The sequence below is a fragment of the Molothrus aeneus genome, chromosome 12 (genome assembly GCF_037042795.1).
Source record: "Molothrus aeneus isolate 106 chromosome 12, BPBGC_Maene_1.0, whole genome shotgun sequence".
NCBI lineage: Eukaryota > Metazoa > Chordata > Aves > Passeriformes > Icteridae > Molothrus > Molothrus aeneus.
The window spans coordinates 11,122,069-11,148,939 of record NC_089657.1 but is presented as its reverse complement, the minus strand read 5'-3'; the positions used below and the strand labels follow the sequence as shown (position 1 = coordinate 11,148,939).

General features: G+C 40.5%; 1 protein-coding gene across 2 annotated transcripts in view; it reads left to right on the top strand.

The window, feature by feature from the left end:
- Nucleotides 1–26,871, top strand: part of CHCHD6 (coiled-coil-helix-coiled-coil-helix domain containing 6) — a 109,229-nt gene that overhangs the window by 2,489 nt on the left and 79,869 nt on the right. For both annotated transcript variants that reach the window (XM_066558049.1, XM_066558048.1), the window contains exons 3-4: nt 408–462; nt 1,692–1,818. In XM_066558049.1, the coding sequence (XP_066414146.1) occupies nt 408–462; nt 1,692–1,818 (182 nt within the window). The remainder of the gene's footprint in view (nt 1–407; nt 463–1,691; nt 1,819–26,871) is intronic.

Genomic DNA, 26,871 nt, shown 5'->3' with positions numbered 1-26,871 from the left:
ATGTAGATTTAGCTTTATGGATGGCCGGAACTCCGTCAAATAATTTAACCTTCACTTTTTAATTACAAGGAGAGAAGGAGGTCAAGAGAAAGACTTATTGAAACTAGAGGAAGGAAATGAGAAGTAGGTCTACAACCATGCTAATATTTCAGTATATATAAGTTTGAGGACTTAATATCCTCACACAGTTTTCTGGAGCATGGTTTATTCAGTGTGCCTGTTTGAAAATGATGCTGTTGGTGTGTCTATTTCATAAATTCAAACTCTATCCATCAAACCGAAATTTTCTTGACTTTCTTTTTTCTCTTGATGAATAATATGAAATTTTCCTAAAATAATCTATGATGTGATGAAGGACTACACTTGTAGTATTATTAGTTGTCACAGGTTTCTCTTTTCCTTTCTAGGAATTCAACCACCAAAGGAAAGTGACTCTGCTGCAGAGCAGGAACTCTACAGGAGGTGAGGTGAAGCTCTTGAAAAAGACAATAGTTTAGTTCATTTGGGAATATATCTATGTATGCATATGTCTGTGTTTTACCTCAGCACAATGAGTGTGTGTTTGACAGCAGCTAAACATGAGCCCAGGTGGCCAAGAAGGCCAGTGGCATCCTGGCTGTATCAGCAGTAGTGTGGCCAGCAGGACCAGGGCAGTGATTGTCCCCCTGTTCTGGGCACTGCTGAGGCCACAGCTCAAATCCTGGGTTCAGTTTTGGGCCCCTCACTACACAAAGACATTGAGGGGCTGGAGTGTGTCCAGAGAAGGGCGAGGGAGCTGGGGAAGGGCTGGAGCACAAACCTCCTCAGGACTGGCTGGGGGTGTTTAGCTGGAGAAAAGGAGGCTCAGGGGGGAGCTTATGGATCTGAAAGGAGATTGTAGCTGGGGCAGAGGGGGGTCAGTCTCTTCTCCCAGGTGTAACAAGTGACAGGACAAGAGGAAATGGCCTCAAGTTGTGCCAAGGGAGGTTTAGGTTGGGTATGAGGGAAAATTTCTTCACTGACAAGGTGGTCAGGCATTGGAACAGGCTGGCCAGGGAAGTGGTGGAATCACCATTCCTGGAAGTATTCAAAAGGCCTTGGATGAGTGGATGTGACATTTGGGGACATGGTTTAGTGGTGAACATGGTGGCATTGGGTTAATGGTTGAACTTGATCTTTCCCAACCTTAACAATTCTGTGATTCTGTTTTATGATTATGTTTTAATACCTGAGAATCTCCTTTGAAGCCTTTTTCAGTTCAGGGCTGCTTGTCTTAGTGTTCTTGCTGCATGCATTTTGTGATTTTTCTTTCCTGTGTAGAGCCGAAGAGCAGCATTGTCAGCCTGGCTGACTCCTTTCATTGTTGTATGTCCCTTGATCTTTCCCAAAGCAGTGTCTATTTGTCTGGCTAACTGCTTCCTATTTTCACTGTTTTCAGGTGATAATTAAGTACTTAATAGAGCTAAATATAACTCAAGTATAAGCTTATGTGGTGCAATGGCTGCTGTTGTTGCCTGAGCTGTACCTCACTGGAATTGCAGGTCATATTTAAAGTTTGTTGGGCTTTTGAATTCCTGCTGACGATGGGATTGTGAGCAGATTTTGTGCCAAAGAGATTCTGGATTTGTGTTTTGGCTCTAAGCAGGGGTACTCCATGACAAGCCATGACCCTGTTGCTGATGACCTTCCCTCTGCTTTTGGTGCTCATACAGGTACTTGGCAGAGCAGTCACTGGTCCAAGAGGAGTTGCTCCGGCTGGCCAAGAGAGAAAGGGAAGCAGCCTATGAGGCCAAGGAAAGGTCTGGCATTATTGAGGAGAGGCAGAGAGCAGCCCAGCTGGTGAGTAACAAACCCCCTGCTATGCTTCCAACCTGCACAGGCTAAAATGGCTCTGCTTGAGGGCATTCATTTAATGTCATTTGTGTGATGAGCTTAGAAACTTGGGTTTGGGCTGAAACATGCCTCATCTCACTCATCATTTAACATTTGGCTCACGGTGCAGCTGCAAGCTCCACTTGCAGCATGTTACTCCATGCTGCCAAGGCATGAACAATGGCTGTGCTGGGGACAGCTTTACCTGTGGCAAGGAGTATGGTCTGTGTGTGTATGTGGTCCTTGTCTAGCTACAGAGAACTCTTTTGAACTCTCAAGTGTATGAAATAAATGTTTCAATATATACAGGATCAAATTGTGCTGACCTGATATATCCTGAGACTTTGCTCTGTTTTTTTCTAGAGTATAGTAGTGCATGTACACAAATTAATAAAAAGTAATAATGTCTTCATTTGTTTGAGTCTTTTATAAATCTGGTAACAGAAGAACTCTTATGAAACTGTCAAGTATTGTAACCTTTTGAAGAATGTTTAGGATTGATTTTTAGGGACCAGGAAGCATAAACCTTTTTTTGACACACCACTGACTCCCAAACCAATTTGTTCTTGCCCAGCAGGCAGACTTACTTTTGGGAACTTCTTGCTGCAGCTTTTACTCTTAGTCAGGCACCTTGGTGTTATGATGACCCATTAGGTTGCTGTCATACCAGTGCTGAGAAGAGCAGTGCTGGAGTCACAAGTACAGTGGGATGAGGCTTAGTAGAGCAAGAGGCTTTTATCAATCACCAGAGTACACTGGGATTGTCATTGGTCCTTAATATTCACATGATGCTATTTTATATTGTTTTCTTTTCCATACTGCCATTCCTATGGTGTGCTGTCTGTAACCAGTGCAGAGTCTTACTGGAGCTGCCACTTTTTCCTGACCTGCAGTGGTGTCAGGGTTTGACAGCCAGGTGGGGCCATGCTTGCCACAGTGAGATCAAACTGCCCATTCATTTAGACTGTGCTGTTAAGACTTTATTGGGAGAACTAGACCAAGAGAATTCTCCTTGCCTGGTGCATGCTAAAAGGATGGTTTAGGCAGAGGACAGACTGGAGTATGGATAGTCTTTATTGTGGTTCTTTCATCCTACTGATCTGTAGCTTAACCAGTGTGTGCTTGATTTAAACAAAGAATTCTTTGGGATTTGGGGTTTTTTTTCTATATGTTGAATGATAACAGGCCTGGCTTACGTGGGGAAAATGTGAAGCAGTTAGAGGTTTATAATATAAAGATATTTTTTGGGACTGAATAAATTTTATGCAAGAATGGTGACAGTGGTTCAAGGAAAAGGTCTTTGTAGCTGCAATCCATCTCTGACAGTGATCCCCAGCAGCTGCTGATGGAGAGCATGAGAGCAGAGCAGGTATAAAACAGTATTTCCCACCTATACCCTTGCAAATTCTGATGTTCTAAGAGGTAGAGGCTTTGAAAGCAACAGCTTGTATTTTCACTTTGGTGGTTAACAGTCTTTAAGGAGATTCTCTACTGTGAATTGCTCTGTTTGTGGTTTTGGACCCAACTGTACTTTGTCTCCATGATAAAATTTGTGTATGATTGGATTGGTAGGTGGCTGAGATTGCTCTCCTGGATAGATACAGCTTGTGAATGGCTGCTGTGTGGCAGGAAATTTCCTCTTGGCAGATTGGATCCTGACCATGGAGTGCTGGATGATTGCTCAGCTTCAGAGCAGTGATGTCTGAGGCAGGTGACTGTTGCTCCTCTGCAAAGGACATCTGGGTCAGCAGGTGCAGTATTAACACTCCTTTCACTAGAGAGAAAATATTCTCTTTATGAATGCAAGTAACTGGCTTCTGTAAAGAGGAAGGGGAAGAAGTTGGTGGATTTGTTGTCCAATCTAAAAATGTGACTTTGCTCAAAATATAGCCCTGCCCTCCTGCAATGAGGTGGAGTGTAATCCTGAAGAAATGTGGCTAGCAGAGTCCTGCCATATTTGTGAAATGCAAAGAGGACACTTCTAAAATGAGTTGGGACCTGACTGCTCACATACAAAAGCTGTTTTATTATCTGAATTAGCTTTCAATCCTGTAGTGTTGCATACTCAGATATTATGTACTTGATGCTCTGTAAGAATCTGATTAGGGTCCCCTTGTGGTAAATAGTGACCAAGGTGTGTTAGCCCAGAATGTGGTGAAAGAATGAGGAACTTTTAAATTTCACTGCTCTTTAACTATCTCATGATCAGTCATAAACTTAGGATCATTAAAAATAGGATAGTCTAGTCTGTCCTTGCAAAGATGAGGGCAGAGCTGCTGTATGTCAGCTTCCAGATACCTTCCTAAAAAGAAACTGTTGTGGCCAGAGTTAAATTACTGGGATCCCTATCAGTCTTGCTTTATCTCAGCTACTGTTTCCCTTTGGGCATGCTTACCTTGTTGGATTGTATTGACTCAATCCTACTCAAACCATGTCTGTCCTTTGTCTTCTAATGTTATCCTCCTTTGTTATGAATAGGGCTTGAGTGTTTCTTGCTCTTCTGCTTTTTAGCCCCAGTAAATAGGGAAAATACTGGGTATGAGCTGCTCATCCATGTCTTGTGTCAATCTTCTCTTTCAGGTAGAAGATAGTAGTGGAACTCAAGGTATCTAGGAGTAATCCAGGTACAGATAGCAATGGAAGTTATCTGCTTACATTTATAAGGGAGAAACTTCCAGGGTTTTTGTTGTTGTTGTGACCTATTAGGGAAATGAAATGAAAAATGGGGCAACTCCCATGAAAGCAATAACAAATTAATGATTTGCTTCTTAAGCAGCACTTAATTTGGTAAAAAATGAAAACCATGCCACATTTAATTAGAAAGTTTTATTCATTTTTCTAGTATTTGCATTAAGATCTTGAGCTGCCCTGTGCTCTTAACATATCTATAGTTCAGTGATTAGTAGCTCTTTTTGTACTGTTGTCTGCAGCAGTGCTGGAACATTCCCCTGTAACCATACCACTTGTATAAATCCAAGTACCATAGCTGTATTTTGAAGTGATTTCATTGTGGTTGTGCTGAACATTGCATGTCATTTAATCTATTCTTTATGGCTTTCACTCACTGACTTTTATTATTGGAAATATTGCTATAAGCATTTCAGTGTTATTATATGGTGCACACAAAGAGAGGGTGGACTAGAATTAACCTTTGATATGGAACTTGCTGTCAGCTTCTGGGGCCAGTTACTTGATTGTTTATGGGGCAGGGTGCAGATTAAAACTTACTGTTATTTTATTGTGGTTTGTATATTTTGTTTAGCTGTTTTTTTCTCCTTGAAGCATACTGGTTTCAAGAGGGATTTAGAGTTAAGTACCTGGGTCCTTTTCTACATTTTTGTCGTGACCTTTCTTTTTCTTTTAATGACTTTGAAGAAGGTACTTAGCTTCTAGATACCTTAGGTTTTGAGTAAAACTCCTTACAGCTTTAGTTTAAGAAGCAAAACAGCTCTGTAAGTAATAGTGCAGCATTCACTTTCCTCTTTGAGTGAATATGGCTTTTTCATTAACCCTGGTGACTGGCTCAAATGGAAGTAGTCTGCTAAGCTGCTGTAGAAGAACTCTCCCCAATTTGTATTAGAGATAAAATGTTTTATTTGTTTGTGCAGCACTGCAGGATCATGGTGCTGAGTGGACTCTTTGAATAATTTAATGCTGTGGGTACTTACAGCACAACAAGGATTATATGTACAGTGTTCCAGAGCAAGGCCTGGGGTGTTTAACTAATGCTGGTGCCATGCCTTAAGTCTCATGTGAAATACCCAAGAATTAACACAGCTATCTTTAAATCCTTTTCTATTTCTAGCATGAGGAGCTTGCAAAGTTGTCAGTCAAGTTATTTAATTGCTTGACTATGTTGTGAATAGTGTCACCATTCCCCTATGCGAGCAATCTTTCCTTTTTCATTCCAAATTAATCAAAATGTCTTCTCTTAACTTCTCAGTTCTTTCAGGTTACTTTTTTCCCTCTCCTTCCTACCAATAAAGGAAACTTTGCAAACAAAGCTGCTCTTTTTCCTCCTTTTTGCTTTTGTAATCTCTGAAGGTTGAGCAGCATGTGCAGCATATGCATCAGGAGCCTCTTGGAGCCAGTGAGTGATGTGCCTGATGGTTTTCACTGAGACCTTTAAGACAAATCAATGTGGAATGGGGATGGATAAAAGCAGAAGCTGGGGGGGAATAAACGTGATTAAGCAAAGACATCTCATTACTACTCTAGAAAGGGAGGATTATAACTTATAAAATAGGAGGATCTCATTTAGAGGCCATGTGCACTTGTGTTATCAGGACAGAGGGAGAGCAAACAGAATAAATGAAATTAATACTTTGAAAAGAAGCATTACCCGGATTTGAGCATTGAACTAATATGATTTGTGCAAAGCCCTGAAGTTCTTATCTCCCCATTAAATACCCCAAGGATAATGGCTTTGTCAGAGTTATTGACCAAAAGTTGTCGTTTTCTTTCTCACTTTGAAAAAGGGAGTTCAGTAATGGGGTGATGGTAGGACAGACTTTGCACTATGACCAGCTGTTTCAGGCAGGACTGACGGGCACTGGCTGCTGGGCAGAGAATTCTTAATTGCTGGAAAGTTTATCCAGCAGTCCATGATGGATGACTTGCTATTCCCAGTGTTTCTGATCATGCCTGCTCACTGGCTTGCTGGATGGCAACCTTTGCTTTCTGGTGGTTTCAGCATTGGACTCTTGTGGCTAGCGTGGCTCAAATGGCCATGAAGGGAAATACAAGAATATGGTTTGTTTCAGGTTGCTCCAGTAGCTGATTATAATTGGTCATAGGCTGTTGAATTCTTTCAGATGATTTCTTGCCCAGATATAATCTCTTTGTTTTTCAGAGCCTCTCATCTTCTCTTCTTGATTCAGGAAAGATGGGATGAAGGAAGAATGCATGACTGGGGATGCCTTTGATCAAGCAGTGGGTTTTGATAATGGTGTCAACTTGTAAATGTGACATTATGAACCCTTGGGCTTTGCTGTGACATACTTCAGACACTTCCACCCTTGATTTAGTGTATATTGGGCTGCTGACATTTTAACTGGTATGTTTTCTTCTTCATTTCAAAGAATGTGGAAGTAAAACTGTTTAAAATTGCTGTAAACAGCATAAATAGCCAGTTCATAGATTGGTAAAATGGAAGAGAATTTTGGTGTTAGAGAGTGATCAAATATTTTCTTTTTCAGTTTGTAGGGATGGAAGAATGATCCAATCAGCCCATTTGTGGAAAGTTTCCTTTATATTCCTGGTAATTGATAAAGCTTTAAGTGAATCTTGTGGGGCTTTTTGCTGTGAATTGCCCACTGTTGTTGATCAGTGTCAGCAGTAGACGCAGCTGAGCTGGTACTGAAGATTGTTTTAGAAACTGTGCTGAACATGATTTGGTTTGTGAAGGCTTTCATTTACTTTGTGATAAGCTGGGGATCAGCTTCATCCTGGCTGATTAGCCATAGGTAAGCATTCCTAGATTAACTGGGGTTTTGTTGTGTGTAATCTCCTGCCATTGTGACAAGCTGTAGTGACCGGATGAGGCTCAGCAGTAGCATGGTATTTGTTGGAACTGTGACAGTGTGGAGCCACCAGTGAAGTGACACTGCTGCTTTCAAGGTCAGGTCTCTATTGTCAAAACTTGTCTTTTTTTTTTTTTTTTTGTCCCTGTTTATTTGAGTTGATGTAATGAAAGGTATTGTCTCTGTGAGCTTTGCAGTATGGTTTGGAAACTGCTCACCTCAGGGACAGTTTATTTGGTCCTGTTGGCTATACAGCTAAAACACAGCACACTGAGCTGAACCCTTCCCTTTCTAAAGTTGTAAACCTGTGTGTAGAAAATAGGTTGGTTCTGGGAGGTGACCTGGCTAATGCAAGAGGTTTGGTGTTTCCTGGCTTTTTATTTTCTGTAAATACTTCTTGATTGAAGTTTTTTATGGGTGAGGTAGAAAACATTGATTGAAATCTGAAAGTATGGAGGCTTGTTTTAAATAATAGTGGAAAACGAGGAAAAAACCCATTCAGTTTGATTTTCATTGATGTTGCAGTTGTTAGCAACAGATATCTATATGTGATACCATTTTTTTTAGATTATTTTTTATGTTTTCTTAGAAAATAAGTGGTGCATTTAGTTATGAGAATCTTCATTCCTACCTACAGTTGTGGGGGCAGCACCTCCTTGTGAGCATGTTTTGCTGTGGTTTGGCTCTTTGCAGAGCATTCACAGGCTGTATGTCCAACACCCAGACCTGCCCTCAGTGCCTGCAGAACCAGGTAGGGTTCTAACCAGGTTAGCAAGAGTGGCAGTGTCTTGGGCTGGAACTTGCAGTTGTTTTTTTTATATCACTAATTGACAGCTAATTCTTTCACTAATTAAATAAAGCTGCCTTTTAAATATGTTGATACAAATGGAAAGATGTATTTTTAGGTTTGAGACTTAATGATTTATTACCAAATGTTGCAAACTATTGACAGGGGGATTTAAATAGCTTCAGTCCTTGTGCCTTGTATCCCTCTCAGTCTTGCTCTGAGACATTCTTCCAGACATTCTCCTGAAGAAAATATATTAGTATGTGGAGACTTTAAAATTAGTGGTCTGTTATTCTATAGTCTCAGGCCAGAACATCCTTCCTTTTCCCTACAATTGGGCTCCTCTTTGTCTGCTACCCTCTACTTTAAAAGTATATTTCTTCAGTGAAAGAATTACTTAGTGAAACCATTAAAACATTAAACATTTAAGGGATCCCTATAGAAAATAATATTGAAGTGTTAAATGATGGATTTTGGAAAGGTTTGCATTAAATTTAAGCTTGGCATGGTGAGGCTCTATCTACATGTCTTCTACCTCCAGCAAGCTAATAACTTCTGTTCTCTGGAGCATCAGTGAGGTCTAAATTTAACTAAAGCAATTTTGGAGAGTATGCACTACAATAAAGGCAGAAATTGAAAACACAGCCAAGGCAAAAGAGAACCTCCTCTTCTCTTGAGAGAAGGAGAAGGTGTTACCTGGCTAAGGGTAAGATTCTGCCTATGTACTGCTTATTTTCCTGCTACTGCTGCTCTGATTTGTCAGACATTTATAGCATTTTTTTAATAACTTTCAATTTCTGCAGCTAGTCTTTTATCTCCTGACTGAAGGTTAATTTGTGTTTGGAGAGTTTTTGCAGATTTCAGCAGCTGATGGTCGTTTGAGCTTCTCATTTTTGTAGTCTCTTGAGCTAAGAGACCTTATGACAAGGTTGGCCTTTTTTAAAATCCAACAGCTGCAACAAATTGAAGTTGTCTGGGGTGCTGTCTAGTTCCCCTGTCTTGCCTTCAATTTTGCATGCCCATATTTCACACTTTTTTTTTTTTGTCTACCAGGTTTTTATAACTTTTATAACTCCACAGAAACTTCTCCAAGATTCATTTGTTCTGACTTAGGATTACTGTAAAGCCTAAGAAGGCTTTACTTTAAGAAGTAAAATATAAGATTAGCCTTCATTTTCCCTTATGTAACTACAAAAGATTAAATTTATAAAAAAGTAGGCGAATAATATGTTGATATTTTTCTGTGACTGGTCCAGCAAAACTAGTGCTGAGTTTTCTTATTCTGCTGTCAGACTACTGTGTAGTAGAGAATTCTGCTCTAGTTTACAGCTCGTTGAGGGGGGGCATAAGCAGCACAAGACAGGCCCAGAGGCCATTCTGTATCTTAACTGTACCATGGATCACCACCTCTTCCATGCTCTGTGGTGTCCCAGTTGGAATCACTGTGTCCCACCCCTTCATCCACATACAATTTACCTTTCCCAAGCATAGGTAAGTTACAGATTAAATTAGCAAACTCTTCAGCTGATGGGGAGATTGCTGATAGGCTGGAATGTATCTGTGTGATAGCACCTGTCAGTGCACAGCACAACTGGCATGGGTATTCCAGTGGGAATGCACCAGCTGCTCATGGTAACACATGGGCTTCTCAAGCTGCCAGAGCCAGGCCCAGCAGAGCAGGTGTGTCCTGGTCAAGATCGTATTTCCTCACATACAGTGTCTTCCACAAGTCCCAGTACAAATGGCTATGTAGGATGATACTACTAGATCAAACTGAGTCTAAATGGTATGGTCTGAATAATAAAAATAAACACTGATGTAACTTTTTATTTCTCACCTTAAAGAACAGTTAAAGTGAGCTGATACAAAGACTAAGTTTCACTGAAGTTTTTTCCAGTTTGTTTATTCCCTCTGCTACAGTTGGATATCCTCAACCCTACCCAAATGTGCTGATGTTTATTTTAATTCTTGCTTGCTTCCTTCTTTCTCCATCCTTTTACTTTCCTAAAGCTGCAGGATGGTTTGCTCCTGCTGCCTCCCCTCATTGTTGGTGTTATCAGGCACGTGTGCAGCGGGTGAGATTGCAAACGCCGCTGTTCTCCGGGATCCTGAGCACCAGACAATGTTTTACACGGCGTCCCATTCTCTGGCTGCCTGGTTGGACATGATGTTGGTACCTTATCTTCACGCTGACACACACTGGACATTAATAGAAATACATTGCTGAGGCACATGTGTGGAATTTCAAGCAGCCTTTCTAGCTGTGCTTTAGATAGTCTATTGTGTGCTTAACCTCTTGGAAGAGGTTTTGATGAGAAAAGCGTGATGTTAACTCTTGGGTGGCTGGCTGGACTCTCTCACAGTTCCTTATTATAGTCAGCATAATATCCTCCTAATTGAACACTGCTTATCTGTTTTGGAGTTTCAGCAGGTTTTAACTTATCTTTCTATGACTAGTATTCCTCTCTAATGCGTGTTTTTTAGGGAAGAAATAACTGTGTTTTGCTCATGAGGATGAGGTAGGAAATGTGTTGCTGCAGAAGGAACTGAGTTGCCAGCACCTTTATGTAGCTTTGTCTAAAGTCTGTCCCTTTATTATTTTTGGCTCTCTGATTGCTGTACATCAATGAAAAAAATGACCTGGATGCAGCTGCTTCTATTTGCCAGGAATTCTTTCTGCTTTTGGAGCACATCAGAATTTTTATTGTTTTCTTTCTGCTGTATCTGTATACTTTCTCTGCTTGTTTGTTATGGCCATCTGCAATTATCTGTATTATTTATGAGTGCTGAGTAAAACATGACAGAAAGTAGCTTCTTAAAAGGGACTGTACTAAGGGAAAGGAAGTGAGCTGATGACTTTGATTTTTAGACAATGAAAATAGAACACCTGCAAGCTTATGAGGAAGGGAAGGAATTAGAGTTAGCTGCATTTCTTTTTCCTGTCTGTGCAGTACATAGGGGGTTTAAGCTTTTTTAGCCTTGAAGACTTTGTGATAATGGGCAAACTTGAAGGATGATACAGTAGGAATCGAGTAAAAATTGATCAAACAGACTGAGCAGGGCTATGTATAATTACTGTCCAAAAGAAAAGAGCTTAAAAAAAGTTTAATATTTACTTGAATAGAACATTAGACTAAGGATACATTTGTTAAATAACTAGTGCTCTTCCAATTAGGACTGAGAGCTTGCCATTTACATTCACTGCATCTTCAGCCTAATGCTTTTGCCATGGAAAAAGTGGTTCACTGTCTGGTGGATGCTTTCAAGCCCCTTTATTTTTTCAAAGATACAGGTTCATGTCTCTTCTTTTCTCTCCATCCTCTGAGCAGAATGGATTTGTTCCTTGGTTCATCTTGCTGTAGCTGTAATTGGCACTGTCAAGCTGAGACTCTGGCTGCCCCTCACTCCCGGCTTCCGAACTTCCAATGCACAAAAGGTTCCTTACAAAAGCTGCTCCCTTACCAGCTGAAGACTTGAGTAATCTCTCTTTTTTGTATTTTCATATGATATTCTCTCCTAGTTTAACAGCTAAATGTGGAAAAAGGGAGATTGGAAATAAAGATATGATAAAAAATGCTAAACCAAAACAACCAAACATTGAAAAACAACAAACCACACAAAGCAGCACCCTGAAAAAAACCCAAATCAGAAAAACTTCTCCCAAAGCAACAGCAATAACAACAATCACTATATCAGCTGAAAATAAGCTTGCATGTTTCTTAAACCCTTTTTCCTAATTTTTTTGCATAAAAGAATTTCAAGTACAAACCTGAAAAACCATGAGAGCTTTAAACTGCAAAGCCAGCTACAATTTTAAAGATAATGAACATCAGTCCAGCCTATAGTTTTCTATCATTTAAAAAGTTGTCTCCCCAGTTGCTGTGCTGTTTCCTGTTCAAGACAGCATTTTGCAGTGTAATTTTTCAAAGCTTTGTGTTACTGAAGGTTATCATAGAATTCTGTTAAAAAGCTGCTTGCCTGTGATTTCCTGTTAAACAGTGATCTGCAAAAAGAGGTGGTTCCATGGTCAAGTAAGATTTTGATACTGTTCCTTGCCTGGGAACAGAAGTGGGATGCATCAACACCCTTTCCCATCTGATGGCTGTTGAGAAGCCACATCTCAGGTCACTGCCCTTGTTCCAAATTGTGCTGAATATCTAAATGCAACCTTGAAGGTGCTGCCAACCACTTGCATTTTCTTTTTTTCTTTTTTTACACTAATTTAGAAGTAGTCCATCAAATTTCATACATCTGGTGTAAAAATAAGAGTTTTCATTGTAATTAAACTGGGTGGAGTGTCAGTTTGTGCCCAGATTAAGTGGGGACCATTACCTGTGCTTATGCTCCAATGTCATCCTGCCATAGCAGGCTTTTTTTTCTGAGCTTAATAAGGAGTATGGTAAGGCACCTGCAGGCAGAGAAGCACTAATGGTCTTAGCTGCCATTCTCCTCTGTGTGGATGGGACTAATGTGGTTGATAAATACTTCCCTGCCTCAGGCCTTGCAAGTGCAGGCTGCTCCCTTAGGAAAGAAAGTAGCTCAAGGCATACCACAGGTGTTTTCAGGTGTGATTGAACCAGCTAGACAGAAGAGATTTTCTCCAGCACAGAGGAATTTTAATTCCACTTAATTTCAGTGTTGTAGTGTGACGTATCTTGGTGAGCAGGTAATGGTAGATGATAGGTTTTTCTGACCACATGCAAGCTTAGGAAAAAATTTACCTTTTACCTGTTTAAAAGTTACATCTGCTTTTTGTACAAGAAATGTAACTTAGTGGGCATTCTAAAACTGTAGCAAAAGTTTACATGTTTGTAAGAAGGAGTAACAAACTTTCATGTAATCAGACTAATTTCCTCTAGTTGCTTGTTGCCCAGCAGATGTTGCTGTTGAGCTTGGTTAGGCCCCACTGTGCAGGTCATCGAGTCATCTGCCTGTTCTAAAAGCTATGATGCAGTGATTGGGTCCTAAGTTTCCTCCTTGAAAATTCATGTCATCTACTGCTAAGTCAATACACTGTCCAGAAGCTTAAGGTACATCTTGTGCAGGCGTGTGTGTAAATAAATAAATGATATTAGTATGTCTTTTTTGACCCATGCATTATATTTTTCACTTCATTACTAACTCTGAATTCTTTTCAAACTTTCTGCTTTCATTACCAAAGCAGTTGTGATAGCTTGGTTTTTATGATTATTTTTGAGGGAGAGTTTATTTTGGCTTTTCAAGTGAGCCTTTAGGATGTAGTGGTGCAAAGGGAGTCTGATAAACAATCCACAAAGAGCATATCCTCATCAGTATCCCTTTGAACGTAGGATTTGGGAAAATCTATCACCTGCCTCATGCAGAATCTGAATGAGAGATGAATTACGTTTCATATTTGGGGTCAAACCCACTGCTCAGTCCAGCAGCTGCTCTCTGTATTGATCTTGCAATAACAAGCACATCTGTGCTCAGCTTTGCAGTTCTTTGGGGTGTGATTCTCGTTGTAATACCCTTATTTTGGAACTAAAATGTTTAATGTGCACCTTAGTTGCCTGCCAGTGATGATGCCTTCACTGAGTTCATACAATTCTCCAGCAGTGTCGAGAGCATTTGGAAAGCAGCAGTGAGTATTTCCTGAAGGTGGCACTGAAGGGACGCCATGAAGTCTCCTTTCCAGGGGTGGAGCAGGAACTGCTGAGCCCTCAAATTGCTTGCATACCAATGAAATGTCTCGAAGTTTTTGCTTATTTGTTTTCCTTCTGACTCTAGGAGTTCTCCAGGAGTTACCATAATATTTTTCTGGATGAGTTTACACTCAGTTTTTGGAGTTCATTGCTTCCTACAGAAATTGTACAATCACAAAATGGTTTGGACTGGAAAGGACCCTAAGGATTATCTAATTCCAGCTGTCCTGCCATGGACAGGGATTTCATTCTCTAGATCAGGTTGCTCAGGGCTCCATCCAGCCTGGCCTTGAACATTGCCAAGGGTGGGGCATCCACAGCTTCTCTGGCACAACCTGCTGCAGTGCTTCATCACCCTTTGAGTAATGAATTTCTCCCTAACATCTACTCTAAACCTGCACTCTTTCAATTTAAAAACATTGCCCCTTGTTTGTCATCATCTGGAGTTGTGAGGCCACTGTGTACTGACATAATTTACAAACTGCTTCTGACTTTTATTTTCTGACCATGCCTGGGGTTCTCTTTCCTGCTTAGTGTACAGATCTAGAACTTGTGACATTGCTGTGTGTTCAGGCTGCAGAGGGGAGGACGAGGTTGTTGTGAAGACAGAGCAGGTTTTCACACAAATGGTGTGGTATGTTCTCAGCCACCTCTGATTGCTCTTTGTTCTTCAGCTCTCCAGTTGGTTTTTAGTAGTTTTTCTTGAGGGGGTGGATACGAACTGTTGAGAGCAAGTTTGGTTTTGGAAGTTGTGGAAGAGAGTGGTCGATGCTGTCCTAATGGCATCTTATGTTTGCTATTGCTGCCTCCATTCCTCAGATCCTCTTTAGGATTTCCTGATTTGACCTACACCCTGGTCTTCTAATGAGATACTCACCAAAACCTGCTCTGTAAAAATTTCCTATTACATCTGTGTCTTTTTGGCTCTGACTGTCTGCAATTAGACTGTGTAGACTGGGAAGGCCAGTAGTGAAGAAAAATGGAGTTTCTCTCAGCAGAAGTTTGAAATGTATCTGCAGTGCTTTTGTAAAGGTAGTATTTCAGGTCAGTCTTCATTGATATGGTAAGTTTCTGACTGATTTAAATAATTTGGAGCTTAAAAACATAAAGATGATCTAGCTGGCCTTGGCTGAAATGAATTATTGCTTTTAGTACAGAATCTTCTTTTGAGAGAGAAGCTGGTGGTTGACTGGAATTCCTGCAGATTCTTAGGCAGGAGATTTGTATCTTTTCATCTGTTTTCAAGAAGGAGAAACAAGTCATAAAAACCACTTAAAGGTTCAGTTAAGATTTATTCAGCCTGCATAACTGCCTCCCATAATAACTTTAATATGCATCATCCTGAAACTCCTAATTGGCCCTGGTGTTGGCAGGGCTTCCCGACCCAGAAGAATCTCCACTGTTCAGCATCTTTTAGGAAGGAATGTAGCCAGAGAAGCACAAAAGATGAAATGGCTGCCTTATAAATTCTGACTGACCTTGAGAGTCCTTGTTCTAACAAGCAGGAGGATGTTGTTGAAGCCATCTAGACGAGCCCAGTGATGGGAGTTGTGTGTAAGTGGGCAGTTGGTGAGGCAAGAGGAGAGGATGGGGAAAGGCCTCGTGGGTTTGGTGGGAGGAGGTGGTTTCATTGTGGGCCATGTACCTGCTTATCCTGTTGTTTCTGTTGTTGGTTGCAGTCTTGTCTGTACTGATGCTGATGAATTTTTCTTTTCCTCATGGGTGCTTGTGGGGTTGGGCTGTGGTTTGAACTAACCCATTTTGTCAGAGCTGGTTTATTTTCTTAGGAAATTACCCCAGTCAGTTGTTCCTCTCTGCTTAGTGACTACCTGATCCCTGTGTGGGCGCTCATCAGTTAGATCAGGGCCTGACTGACTGAGAAGGTTGAAATTTTCCTTGGCTTCTCCTCTGCTCTTCTTTTACCTGGGTGGAGTTGGAAGCCTGCCAGGCTGTGCTGGGGTTGTGTGGTTTCTGTGAATCATGGAAGACTGTCATTCTTGCTCTCCTGGGCTGTCAGATGGACACCTTTTGCAGACCCTAAATTCACTTTAAAACAAAGCATTTGGCTTAGTTTATTTAATTCCATTAAGTAATTTCACTGCTAATGCATAATTATCTACAGCAGTGACACTCATCTATGCTTTAATTATCACAAAGCTGCACAACTTCCCCTCCCCCCTGCCTGGAAGTTGTCACTTGTGCAGGGTGGTTTTGCAGAGATAAGTGTGTAATACATGGCAGTGCTTTGGGTCTCACAATACTCAGGCAGTTGCTGATTGCTAAATGTAGGCAATAGAGGAGGCAAGGATTTTGGTCTCAGTCTTCTATTAGTGGTTTTTATCTGTGTGGAGTGAGAGACGTTGAGGAGGAAAAAGCTTATCAAAACTTCATAATACTGGCTTGAAGATAAAGATGTGAGCAAGTGCTGATTGGAGACATTAAGTTTACAGGAATTGGGGAAATTTGGAAGCATAAGTATTTGTTTTCTTTTGAAGATGTGCAAGAAATGAAGCATAAGTGATCCTGGGCAGCAGCCCACAAACCCTCTTTGTGTTTAAAGAAGATTCTTTGTATTTATCTTTCTTTTCTCCCCCCTCCCTGCTTTGTTACTGACTCTTTTTGGTAAACACCCTCTCAGAGTGCAGAAGAGCCCAGTAAAAATTACTGATTCAGCCAGTCATTGTGAGGAAACAGAGATTTAGGGTATTTACTCCTGAACTGGGAGAAGATGCATGCTTGAGTGAAATACCTGCTGTTTCTTAGCACCACACACTTGTTTGTTGAGGAGTGATTTTGTTAAAGGAGGGGACAAGGTCAGCCTGATCTGAGTAGAGGTTATGTGGGCAATATGATACTTGTGTCATTGAAAGGTAAAGGTCTGTTTGGGAATAAAGTGATCTATAAAAGATTTCTAAACCCTTGCAAAATGAAGGCAGAAAAAGCCAGAGGGGGCTCATAATTGTACTTCTCTAGTTTCGCAAAACTGAGGACTGGGTTGGAGATACCTCATTTAACTTGCAATGATGCGCTGAGGTTTGTGGATGAAGAACACCTGGAGCCTGTGTCAAAGACAGAGCAAATCTTGAGAGGGACCTGATAGAAAGGAGGATGGTGTGAGGAACCATAACCTGTGTATTATCTTATAATAGATGGAAATGAGGCCATTTGTTGGTGTTATCTGCTGGCGGAGATGTTCTGCCAACTACCTTTGTTTGGAACTCTGGCCAAGACGTGCAGTGTGTAATTGTGCTCCAACTTCTATACTGACTGAATTCTTAGGATTTAAATTACATTTTTTTCACGTACAAAAGCACTGAATTTTTTTCCTTTGTATTGTTAAGGTGAAGGCAATTTTTGGTTGCTGACTGTCAGGAATGAGGAAGGGAGGACTATAGAGCTTGTGTTACAACATGCATTCCCAGTCTCTGCTGCAGCTGGCTGGCAGCAGTGGCACCTGTTTGAGCAAGATTCCTTTGGCCTAGAAGTATGTTATGTATTTTCTTTGGCCCAAGGACATAGTGTTAAAGTATGTCACTAGAAGACCTTGCAGCTTGCTAAGCTCTAAATCTTACCATCAATCTCATACTTGTTTTCTGTGGTACTCACAACTATAGTGGTTTATGTACTTCCCAGATAAGAAGACTGGCATAATATGGTGGTCAGTTTGGCTTTCTTCCTCTCAGGAAGATCTGTACTTCCTAAAGAGGTTATATACTCACCCTACAGTAGTTTAGTCTTGGACCTTTTGTTCTGGCAACTTTAACACGGTTGACAGTTTCCAAATGTCTCTTCTCTAAATGCTGTTGGTTGAAATACTATTCATATCAGGCAACAGGTGAAATAGAACATAGAAAGAATTTAAAGTGACAGAACTGATACCCACAACAGTTGTTGGGTTTTTGTTTTTGTGTGCAACTTGCCTGAAAACCTTCCCATAGGAGCACAGAAGTTAATACTGACTTAGTGGCTTTTCTGACTTGTCTGATAAGATCCACTTGCCAGGTTTGATGTTTCCATCATCTGCCTGTGTTATCTGTTACTCTGGAGCTGTGCTCTCACCTTTGTAATTCACTTTCCAAGTAAGACTGGGATTGAGATGTCACTCTTTAAAAATATACATTTAGTTAATGCAAAGATACAGTGGAAAACAGGGAAGAGAACTTCATAATGTAGGTGTTGGAGTTCCATTGCCTTACTCTTGGCTGAAAAGAGTGAGATGCAATGTAGAAAATCTTTCCTTATCCACATGGCAAGGGAAATTGGTTGGTCATTGTAAGGGGACTACTGCAGAAAAGGGTGGGAGACTTATCCCAATGGGGCAGGCATGGGAGAAAAAATAGGAACAAACCTCATAAGCCTGGGATTGGAGTAAGAGGGAGAAGAGCACTTCCTGGCTTTGTGTGCACGTGATGCTTTTGCCTCCCGTGAGTTTGTTGGCAGGTGTGGAGAGAAAAGATCCCAGCCTGGCAAGTCAGCCACCAGTGTGGCTGATGATTAATTGCCCTTTTTAAATTGCAATTATGTCAGTCTCAGAACCTGTGAATATTAATTCTGGATTTGCTGCTTGAAAAAGTGAGCGCTGATGAGACGGGTCCATTTTACTGATGTCTCAAAAGAGGGATCAGCAGCCACTGGTTATTACTGAAAAGAAGGGGTGCTGTGACTCTTAGCTTTGCTTTGTGTCTGTCTTGCATCTTCTTTTCCAGTGTTTCTGTTCCCTTCTTCAGAATCCTCTCAGTGCTTACACTGGATTTTCCACACTGACAGTAAAAGGTGGCAGGCTGACACCCAGAGTGAATTAATCACTGCAAGCAATGTGAGTTACCTGCTTTGGTGGATGGCTTTCCACCATTCCTGCTGCTTTCTGAATTCCTTAGAGACTGCAGAATGAAATAGGGATTGCTTTTTTACTGCTCCAGCTCTTTCCCTTCATCTCAAATGAGTGTAACTCTTCATTCCATTATACTTGGATCTTTTGAGATAATTTTCTGATTGTGCCCTGTTGGAAGGATATTAACAGGCAAGCATCAGTACACCATGGCTGTTTGCTTTTGGTAATCTGCTTGAATACATGGATGATGAAAATCTTGGTTTCTTCTGTGGTTTGGGTCTCTCTTATCAGTCCTGATCCTGTCTAGTATTTTCTGCATGAATCAGGACAAATTGTTTTGTGCACCTTGCTTGTGCTTTAGTTTTCTTGGAATAGTAGTTATCTCAAAAAATCTTGTCATGTGTTGATTTTCACTGAGACCTTTGAAGGTGAATAGCATGGTATGTCTTTAGTAAATAAAAATAAAGCCCCTCAGAAACCTCTGGTGGTTTTTTATGTGCTTTGTTTTTAAAGATTCCATTTGAAGCTCTTCCAAGCTTTCAGTTATTAGTGACTTTAAATACCTAGTTATCTCATTGTTTGCTTGTGGGGCTGGTATATGCTGAGTTATCAAAAAACAAATAATTTGTAAGAAACAGAATTAGATGGTGGAAGTTGCACAAGTTATCTTCCCTGTTTGTTCTTCTTTTAGTTCTACATTTTGTGTGGTTTTTATAAGATGATTTTTTCCTGAAAATTTTTCAGAATAGGAGGTGTTAAAGATCTGAAAGTGTTGGGCATATGAACGTCAACTAATTACTTTAGTTGGTGACCGTAGTTACTGTCCTACTGAATTAAAGGCACTATGTGATAACCCCTTCAAATGCAAGGGATGTGATTTGCAGGCAGCAGGAGGGTTCTTGTAGTTGTGTCAGACTTCCAGTGAAAGCCTAGAGGGGAATTAGGCACAGCAGAGAACAGAAAAAAGTATTTTCAGTTTTTGCTTGCTGTGGTCCCTTCCTAGAAGGCCTCTAGCCAGGCAGTTAAGTATACTTTGGTCAAGACATTTTTACCAGCCTGGGTCAGCATCAAGAGCTGACCTAAGACAGCAGGTTCAGTGTATCATTCTGGCATTTCTGTTTTCCCCATTTTTCAGTTTTTATAATTGAATGGTAAATTGCTTGTTTTCCTATGACCCTTTTATTTTGGAAGGCTCCAAGCAGTCTTGTATGGCTACTGTTGCCCTTTGAGGTGAAAATGAAACATTCTGTTTTATGGAACAAGGGTGTCTAATAGTGCTTTAACAACCAAGTTAGCTTTTTGTCACTAGTTCTTGTGGGTGGTTTTTTATCCTCCTTCTCCTTGCCCTTTCCCTGGTGCACTTTGTCTTTACCCTGGTGCAGTAGCTGCTTTGTCCAGTGCTTAGTTGATGGCATGTGAGCATGGTTGTCACAGGAGGAAGTGGTCATTTTCATGACTGCTCTGAAGAGGTATCAGAACTGCCAGTGCCTCTGGCTTCCCAAATTGCCATTTATTGGCAGGGAGTCTGCACTTAGAAACCTGTTGGCAAAATGCAGAGTTTTCAGTAGTGTCTGGCTGATACAGAAGTTTCCATTGCATTGTAGGACTAGAAAAATCAAAACCTTCAGCCTCCATTTCTATTTGGGTAGTGTCTGTTTTCCCCAAAAATGCTTTGAAAGCTTTGTTTTGTTATCAGAAACTGAGCTTTAGTTTCGTGTTGCTTGTCCATAGGATAATATTCCCTAGCTAAATGGGAACTCTGAACATTGATTTTAATTAATTGAGGGACTTTTGAAATATATATTTTTTGTTCTTGAATTGTTTCAGTAGGATTTGTTTCTGCAGGACTGTAGCAGCACACATGGCAAACCCTCCCTAAAAGACACTGCCAAGACACTCCCTGTTTTAGGTGGCACCCGACAGACAAATCCATAGCCTGCTGCTCAATGCTGTGAGGTGTGTACACTCCTCCTGTTGACACAAGGTGCAGATATCAACTCTTCATCAAGAAATGCCAAGGAAAAGTCATGTTTAAAGACTATGCAGTATTAGAGGTGATTTCTGTCTTTAACAACATGTCTAATTATCCCTCACAAGGGAATGGTATGATACTCCAGTAATTAATATTGAAAAAGAGTTTAACGTATCAGGTCAGCAACTAGAGGTTTGTATTCAGAAAGTTGAGGTGTTTTGGAACAGAATATGCTGATCATCACCATCGTGTCAGTACTTTTGATTTTTGGGGACTGAGAATGGAAACTAAAACCTGCGATGGCTCTTTGTCCTGTTGTAAGAAAGGAAGATTTGGCTGTAACTCCTAATGTGACTTGAGAGAAAAACTAATGTTGTGGAAAGCTTGGAAGGAGAAGGGAGTCTGCCTTTGTGGGTTGGTACCCTATAGGAGGAGAAGGCAGTCTGCCTTTGTGGGTTGGTACCCTATTTGGTGTGTGCATGTTTCTTCCCCAGCACCATGTTAGTAGACCTTGTCCTTTTTACTTGGCAGTTTCAGTGCTTTGAGCTTAAGGTAGGCTTTTCTTCCTTGGGGGCTGTGGTCTGAAAAGGATCCTGCATTTACAACTTGAGCTCTGTGACCAGTGTGAGGAGGAAGGTGGGGATGGAGGAAGGTCACTTCATCTGCTGCCTGTCTCATTTCTGTCAATGTAAAGAGCTTTACAGAGACAAGTAATATTTTGCAATTGAGTTTCTCTTTTAAAGACACTCTGATGCTAATGTTGATTTAATAAGGTTCTCTCGTTCTCTCTCCTTGCTTAATTTGAAACGTCTAATTTTGTGCTTCACAGTTCTGAACACAGAATTAGTGAGGGAAGAGGAGCCGGAGGCAGGAGGAGCACAGTGCCACACCAGAAGTTGCCAGGGGAGATTGATTCAATAGAGTGAAAAGGTGCAAAAGGTTATATGTCCACAGTTCAGAGCAACGTGATGGTGGTACTAATGAGAAGAAGAGCTTGATCCTTTAAAATGTTTTAAGATCTCTGTGGGTGTATAACAAACATGAAATGGAAAAGGGAGCATTAGAGTGTTGGTTTCTTTGAGTGGATTTTTCTTTTGATTTTATATGTATGTAATATATAATATATGACAGGCAGGAAGGAAAATATTCTGAGATAAATAGACATTTTAAGGTTTTTATTTTAAAGGTTGTTTTGTTAAGAGTGGCATTTATTTTCAGAAATGTTGAGAGGTTATGAGAGATTGTGAATTTGATCTGGCTAATTTATTTTGGCTGAACTTGAATGTGTGTTTTTCCTGCTAGAATTTTATGCTTGTGGAAGAAGCTATTGACATGGACATATAATTCCTTTGTCCTGGGGATAAAAGTAAACTCCCCAAAACCACAGTGCCAAAAGATTATCTAAAATATTGTACAAATAATAGTGGTAGTGAAAGCTTATTCTTTGCCTCCTGCTTTGTTAGTGTGCCTTTCCTCTTCCTCATAGGAAACCACTCCTATGCCATGGAGTTAAAGCCTAATTTGCCTCTTGCTTGAGTTGGATGACAGTTCTTCACACAACTGAGCGGACAGAGTAAAAGGAGTACAAGATGTGTTCAGCTTAGTTTTATGATAAGCTGCCAACATGCTTCTTTGAAAACCTCATTAAATTGCAATTAAAAATTTTGAAGGAAAAAAAAATAGGCCATCTCAGTCAGTACTTGATAGATGAGTTTGTGGTTTTCAGTGCTGGCCAGGGGCATGAGCTGCTTCTTGCAGTTGGAGCTCAGTGGAAGCTTTGGTGAAGTCTGACCACAGAATCACCAAAAAACAGCTGCCAGCACTGGAAACTGTGAGTGATGATTCTCTGCCTGAGTTTCTTTTATGCCCTTGGTCAGAGAGAAGTGTCTGCTTCCTGATTAAAGCTATGTATAAGACTCCTACCTCCCTTTCTTCTCACATTGTTTCTGGTGATAGGACCTGCTTTTACCAATTGCTTCTGCTGAATTTGATAGCTAACATTGGATTCTGCAGAGTTATCTCAAACATTTGGCTGGGGAGCACACTTGACCGTGCAGGCTGCATGAGGAATAAAGCTTTAGGCCCAAATGTTAGTATAGATTCTATAAGAAGCCTGAACTGGCCTTTGAGGGTTTCTTTTCTGCTGACTTTCAGTGCCTATAGTGACTGGACTCCAGGAATATTTATCAGATCACTTGCCTGTCTGGTTATTTCCAGTCTATTGCACTGGCCAACTTATTTGATCAATAAATCAATCAATCAACAGGTTCTTAAAATTACTTTCATTGACTTTAGAGGTGTAACATACAGAAGAAGTCTAAGGAAAATAAATTATTGTATGTGTCCCAACTATAATTACAGAGAAAACAGAGTGGAGATATGTTTCTAACTAGTATGTACTACAATAAATACAGCAATCTGTCTTTAGGGTTCTGTGATACTATGTTGTATTGACTCTTTAAATTTGCAAACTCATAGAACATGAATCTTGGCTCTCTCAGGTCATCTGACTGCTATATTTAGAGCATACACTATTTTAAAGCTAAATTTCAAGCTTCTTGCTTTTGATTAAAAGGTCCAGAAATAAATATTTTTCCGGTTCCTTAGCATGTGACATAATTTTTGAGCTTTAGGAACTTTGCTGTCAGCAAAATGTTTTCTTTTCTTAAGGAAAATTTCTCAGAATGCTTAACTCTTCTTGCTCCACCTTCTTCTTGACAATAGCAACACCTGGTTCATGATCCTTGTTGACAGACTTCCAGGTACTGCTCCTTCAAAGAAAGAGAAAATGCTCTCCTCCTGAATTTTACAAACCATCTGCCTTAAGCAAGAGTGTGTTGCATTGCCCAGTAAATGGTCATTGAATCAGCTTTGAATTCTTGGAGTTCTTAGAAACATTAGGCACTTGCACAATGGGGAAACTTCTCTTTGCAAATTGTCCTATCAAATGGAAATCAGAATTTTGCTGGCAGTGACATAGATTTGTGAGTTGATCTTGACACAATCATGCCCTGGAGATTGCAACGTGAAAATAAAGAATGCAGTTTTACAATAGCCTCAAATCCTTGTTGTTGCTGAATCTACACTCTTCTTTTTGCAGATGATTTCATTATGATATACTTGGACTTCATTAAAAGATGCAACCACGCAGCATTTTCTCTTATCACAGCCTTGAGAGGAGCCAGGGTGTGTGTATTTGAAAGCCAGTGTATTCTCTTCCTAAAACACACAGTGGGTTGCAAGTGCTTTGGAAGCAAGGATCAGAGTCTCTAGTGGACATTTTGTCTGTAGCTCAAAACCACAACTTAATTGGCAGCCTTTTCATAACACTGTGGCTTAGGAAGTAGGGCAATGCTGCAGGTGAAGATGGAGGTACCTTTGCAGAATTGGTTGTTGGGAAATTTACTGCTGACTGCCTGTGTGTCTTAAGTGATTGGAGAAATAAGGGAGGTTGTGAGATCAAGTTCCTCACTTCTGTGCTTTTAATTTCCTGGGTAGTCTCTGATTATTCTTTCCATGTGTTTTTACTTCTTAGGTAACACCTTACTACAAGTGTGATTATATATGTGGACTATCCCAGACCATTTATTTTGAGTCCCCTATGCTTTATGTGGTCCTTCCAAGGCATTGTAATCCACATGATTTATACTAAATGTTAATTACTGTATGTCTTTCCCACACACACCTTGGCAAGCTGGTAGCTTGGAATCTGCCCCCAGAATGATAGTGACCCTGTAAGGCTGTGTAAAGTGTGCTTTGTGTATGTCTGGAATGAAGGAGCAGGGAAAAGAGGAAAATTTACAAGGCTGTCAAAGGGATAAAAGCAAACTGTGTTTTTTGAAAGTGCACCTGATTGTCCACCTGCTGAAGAATTCATAGACAGACAGAGGATGCATGACTGTGGCTGAAGGCTTTCAAGAATTTTCTTAACAAAACATGTAATTACAACAGTCTCTCTGTATTAAAAACCAGCCCCAAAGTCAACTGCATTTCTTTTAAATGGTAAAGTATTTGCAATAATAACTTTGAAATTAAAAAAAAAAAGTTTCTAATCTGATGGCACGAAATTTGTATTCATTTTACTGTGCTGGCCTGTATCTATTGGTTGGTGCCTACAAATATCTGTTTTTTTCAGGGGCAGGTAAAAATTGTGTGTGGTGTCTGAGAGCAAATGTGGTAAGGGAATTCCATCTGAACACACAGGATTCATAAATTTTACTGCTTGGAGGCACTTGGGTTGATTACGAATGCCATCTTGATTTTTTCCAAAGCACTGGTGGTGTATGAGGTACTATGTTTGACTCCAAAGTTAATATATTTGGTATTTAGGAATCTGGCAGGAGAGAGCTCTGTCCCCCTATGCAGGCACAGCAGTGAGATTGGGAGGTAGGCATGCATAACTGTTATTTTCTCCCGTCTGTCCTATCCCTAGAAAGCCATATGCCACCCTTAGGCTAGTGTAATGGGAGTCTGCATTAATGGTTATGAGCTAGAAATAATCCAAGAAGAGTTGAGTGGCCTTTGTTTCTTGCTTTACAAGAAATACCTCATTGACTCAGTCTGAAATATATGCTGGGATCAAAAGTCATAATTAATACAAAGTTTCATGACATCTTTTCTTGAAGTTTTGGTTGTTGGTTTGTTTTTTTTGTCCTAAATTGGTCAGGGACTTGAAGATTCTTAAGTCTAATAGGCAGAGTAGGAATTTAAGCAAGAAGATAAAAATTAAGAGCAAGTTGACTCACCTACTATCAAAAATAAGCATCTTGAGCATACATCTCTAGAAAACCTATGCTCTGCAAGATTTCTAAAACCATTGAATGCCTTGTCTTTTGGCAGCCTGCAAAATGAAAACTGTATGTGTGCATGTATAGAAACGGTGATGGGAAAAGGAGAATGTGGAAATGGGCTGGAGTATTAAAGCAAGCAATGAAAGCAGATGGTTTTCTTTGGATTTTATAAAATAGGTTTCTCTTAATTTTGTTTTAAATGAAAACCATGAAACGTCACCATTGCAAACCTATTTGTAGCTGTGCCATAAGCATTAGGATGCAGTTGTCCCTGAATCATAAAAGGGCCAAGGTTTTTTGGCTGCTTCCCATCTTCATGTTTATAGAATTGTGTATGGTCTGTATGCATTAGAGTTGAGCAATTTCATCGCAGCCTTTCCTCAAAATTGATTGCTGTTCAGTGACTCTTCCTTCTCCTTCTCCATTGTCAGTTGGTTATATCTCAGACTCTCATTACATTTAATATTCATACTGCTTCAATTTTTCACTAAACTGAAAAGAGTTGAAGAATCTGGAGTGGATACTGAATGTCTAGATATATTCTTCAAATACTTGAATTCCTATCATTCTGGACCATGATAAATTTAGAGCTGGATTACTGCTTTAGGAAGAAGTGACTGTTTGCTCATTCAGTGATGAAGTCTGGTCATCAAGATGTTGGAATATGTGCTGCAGAGTTCTTCAGATACTGACATGAATGTAAAAGTTGTTGCCAACAGCTGCCTTGGGTTTTGGGCACCTGCTGCCTCTCATTTCTTGCATCTCCCACTCTATCTTCCGCTCCTGAAGCTGGCAGTGCCCCTAAAAATACTCTCTGTTGAGTTCTTAAGTAGGAGATCTTTACCAAGCTGGTAGTCTGGATTTCTGAGTCATTGGTCACACTGCAGTGCAATCTGTTCTGTGACAGTTCTTGACTGTGGCAAGGAAATGGACTTCAGGGGGAAGCTGGTTCCAGTCAGGTAACAAAGGCATTGTCCTTCCAAAGGCTGCTGCCCTGTGCTGATCCTTCCTCCCTCCCTGCCAGTCACAGAGCTGTGTTTTGATTGCTCACTGCCATTTTTGCATTTCCCCAGAGTGTGACAGATTTGAGTGGTGTGCATGATGTGTAAGGCTGATGTAGTGTAGTGAGTCTGGGAAAAATAGCTGGGAATTGCCCTTAGGAGTGAAATACGATTTTGGTGCTGTTTTCTTGATGCCATTGGAAGTTGGACTGTTGATGCAAATGTGGGAATAATCAATGCTCAAATGTGGAATTTGCAGAAGCACAGATGTATTACTCCTGTAGTTCCCATATCCAGCCAGAGTCTTCTCCAAGTGTCTGTAGGAATCCCTTGGACAGAGGCTGCTGGTTTGGCCTGAGGTCCTGTTTCAGTAACCTTTTGTTTCTGATACAGTTAGGAGGAATGTCTTGACTGGGTTTTGACCCCAGACAATTAAGTCCAGTATTTATTCTGG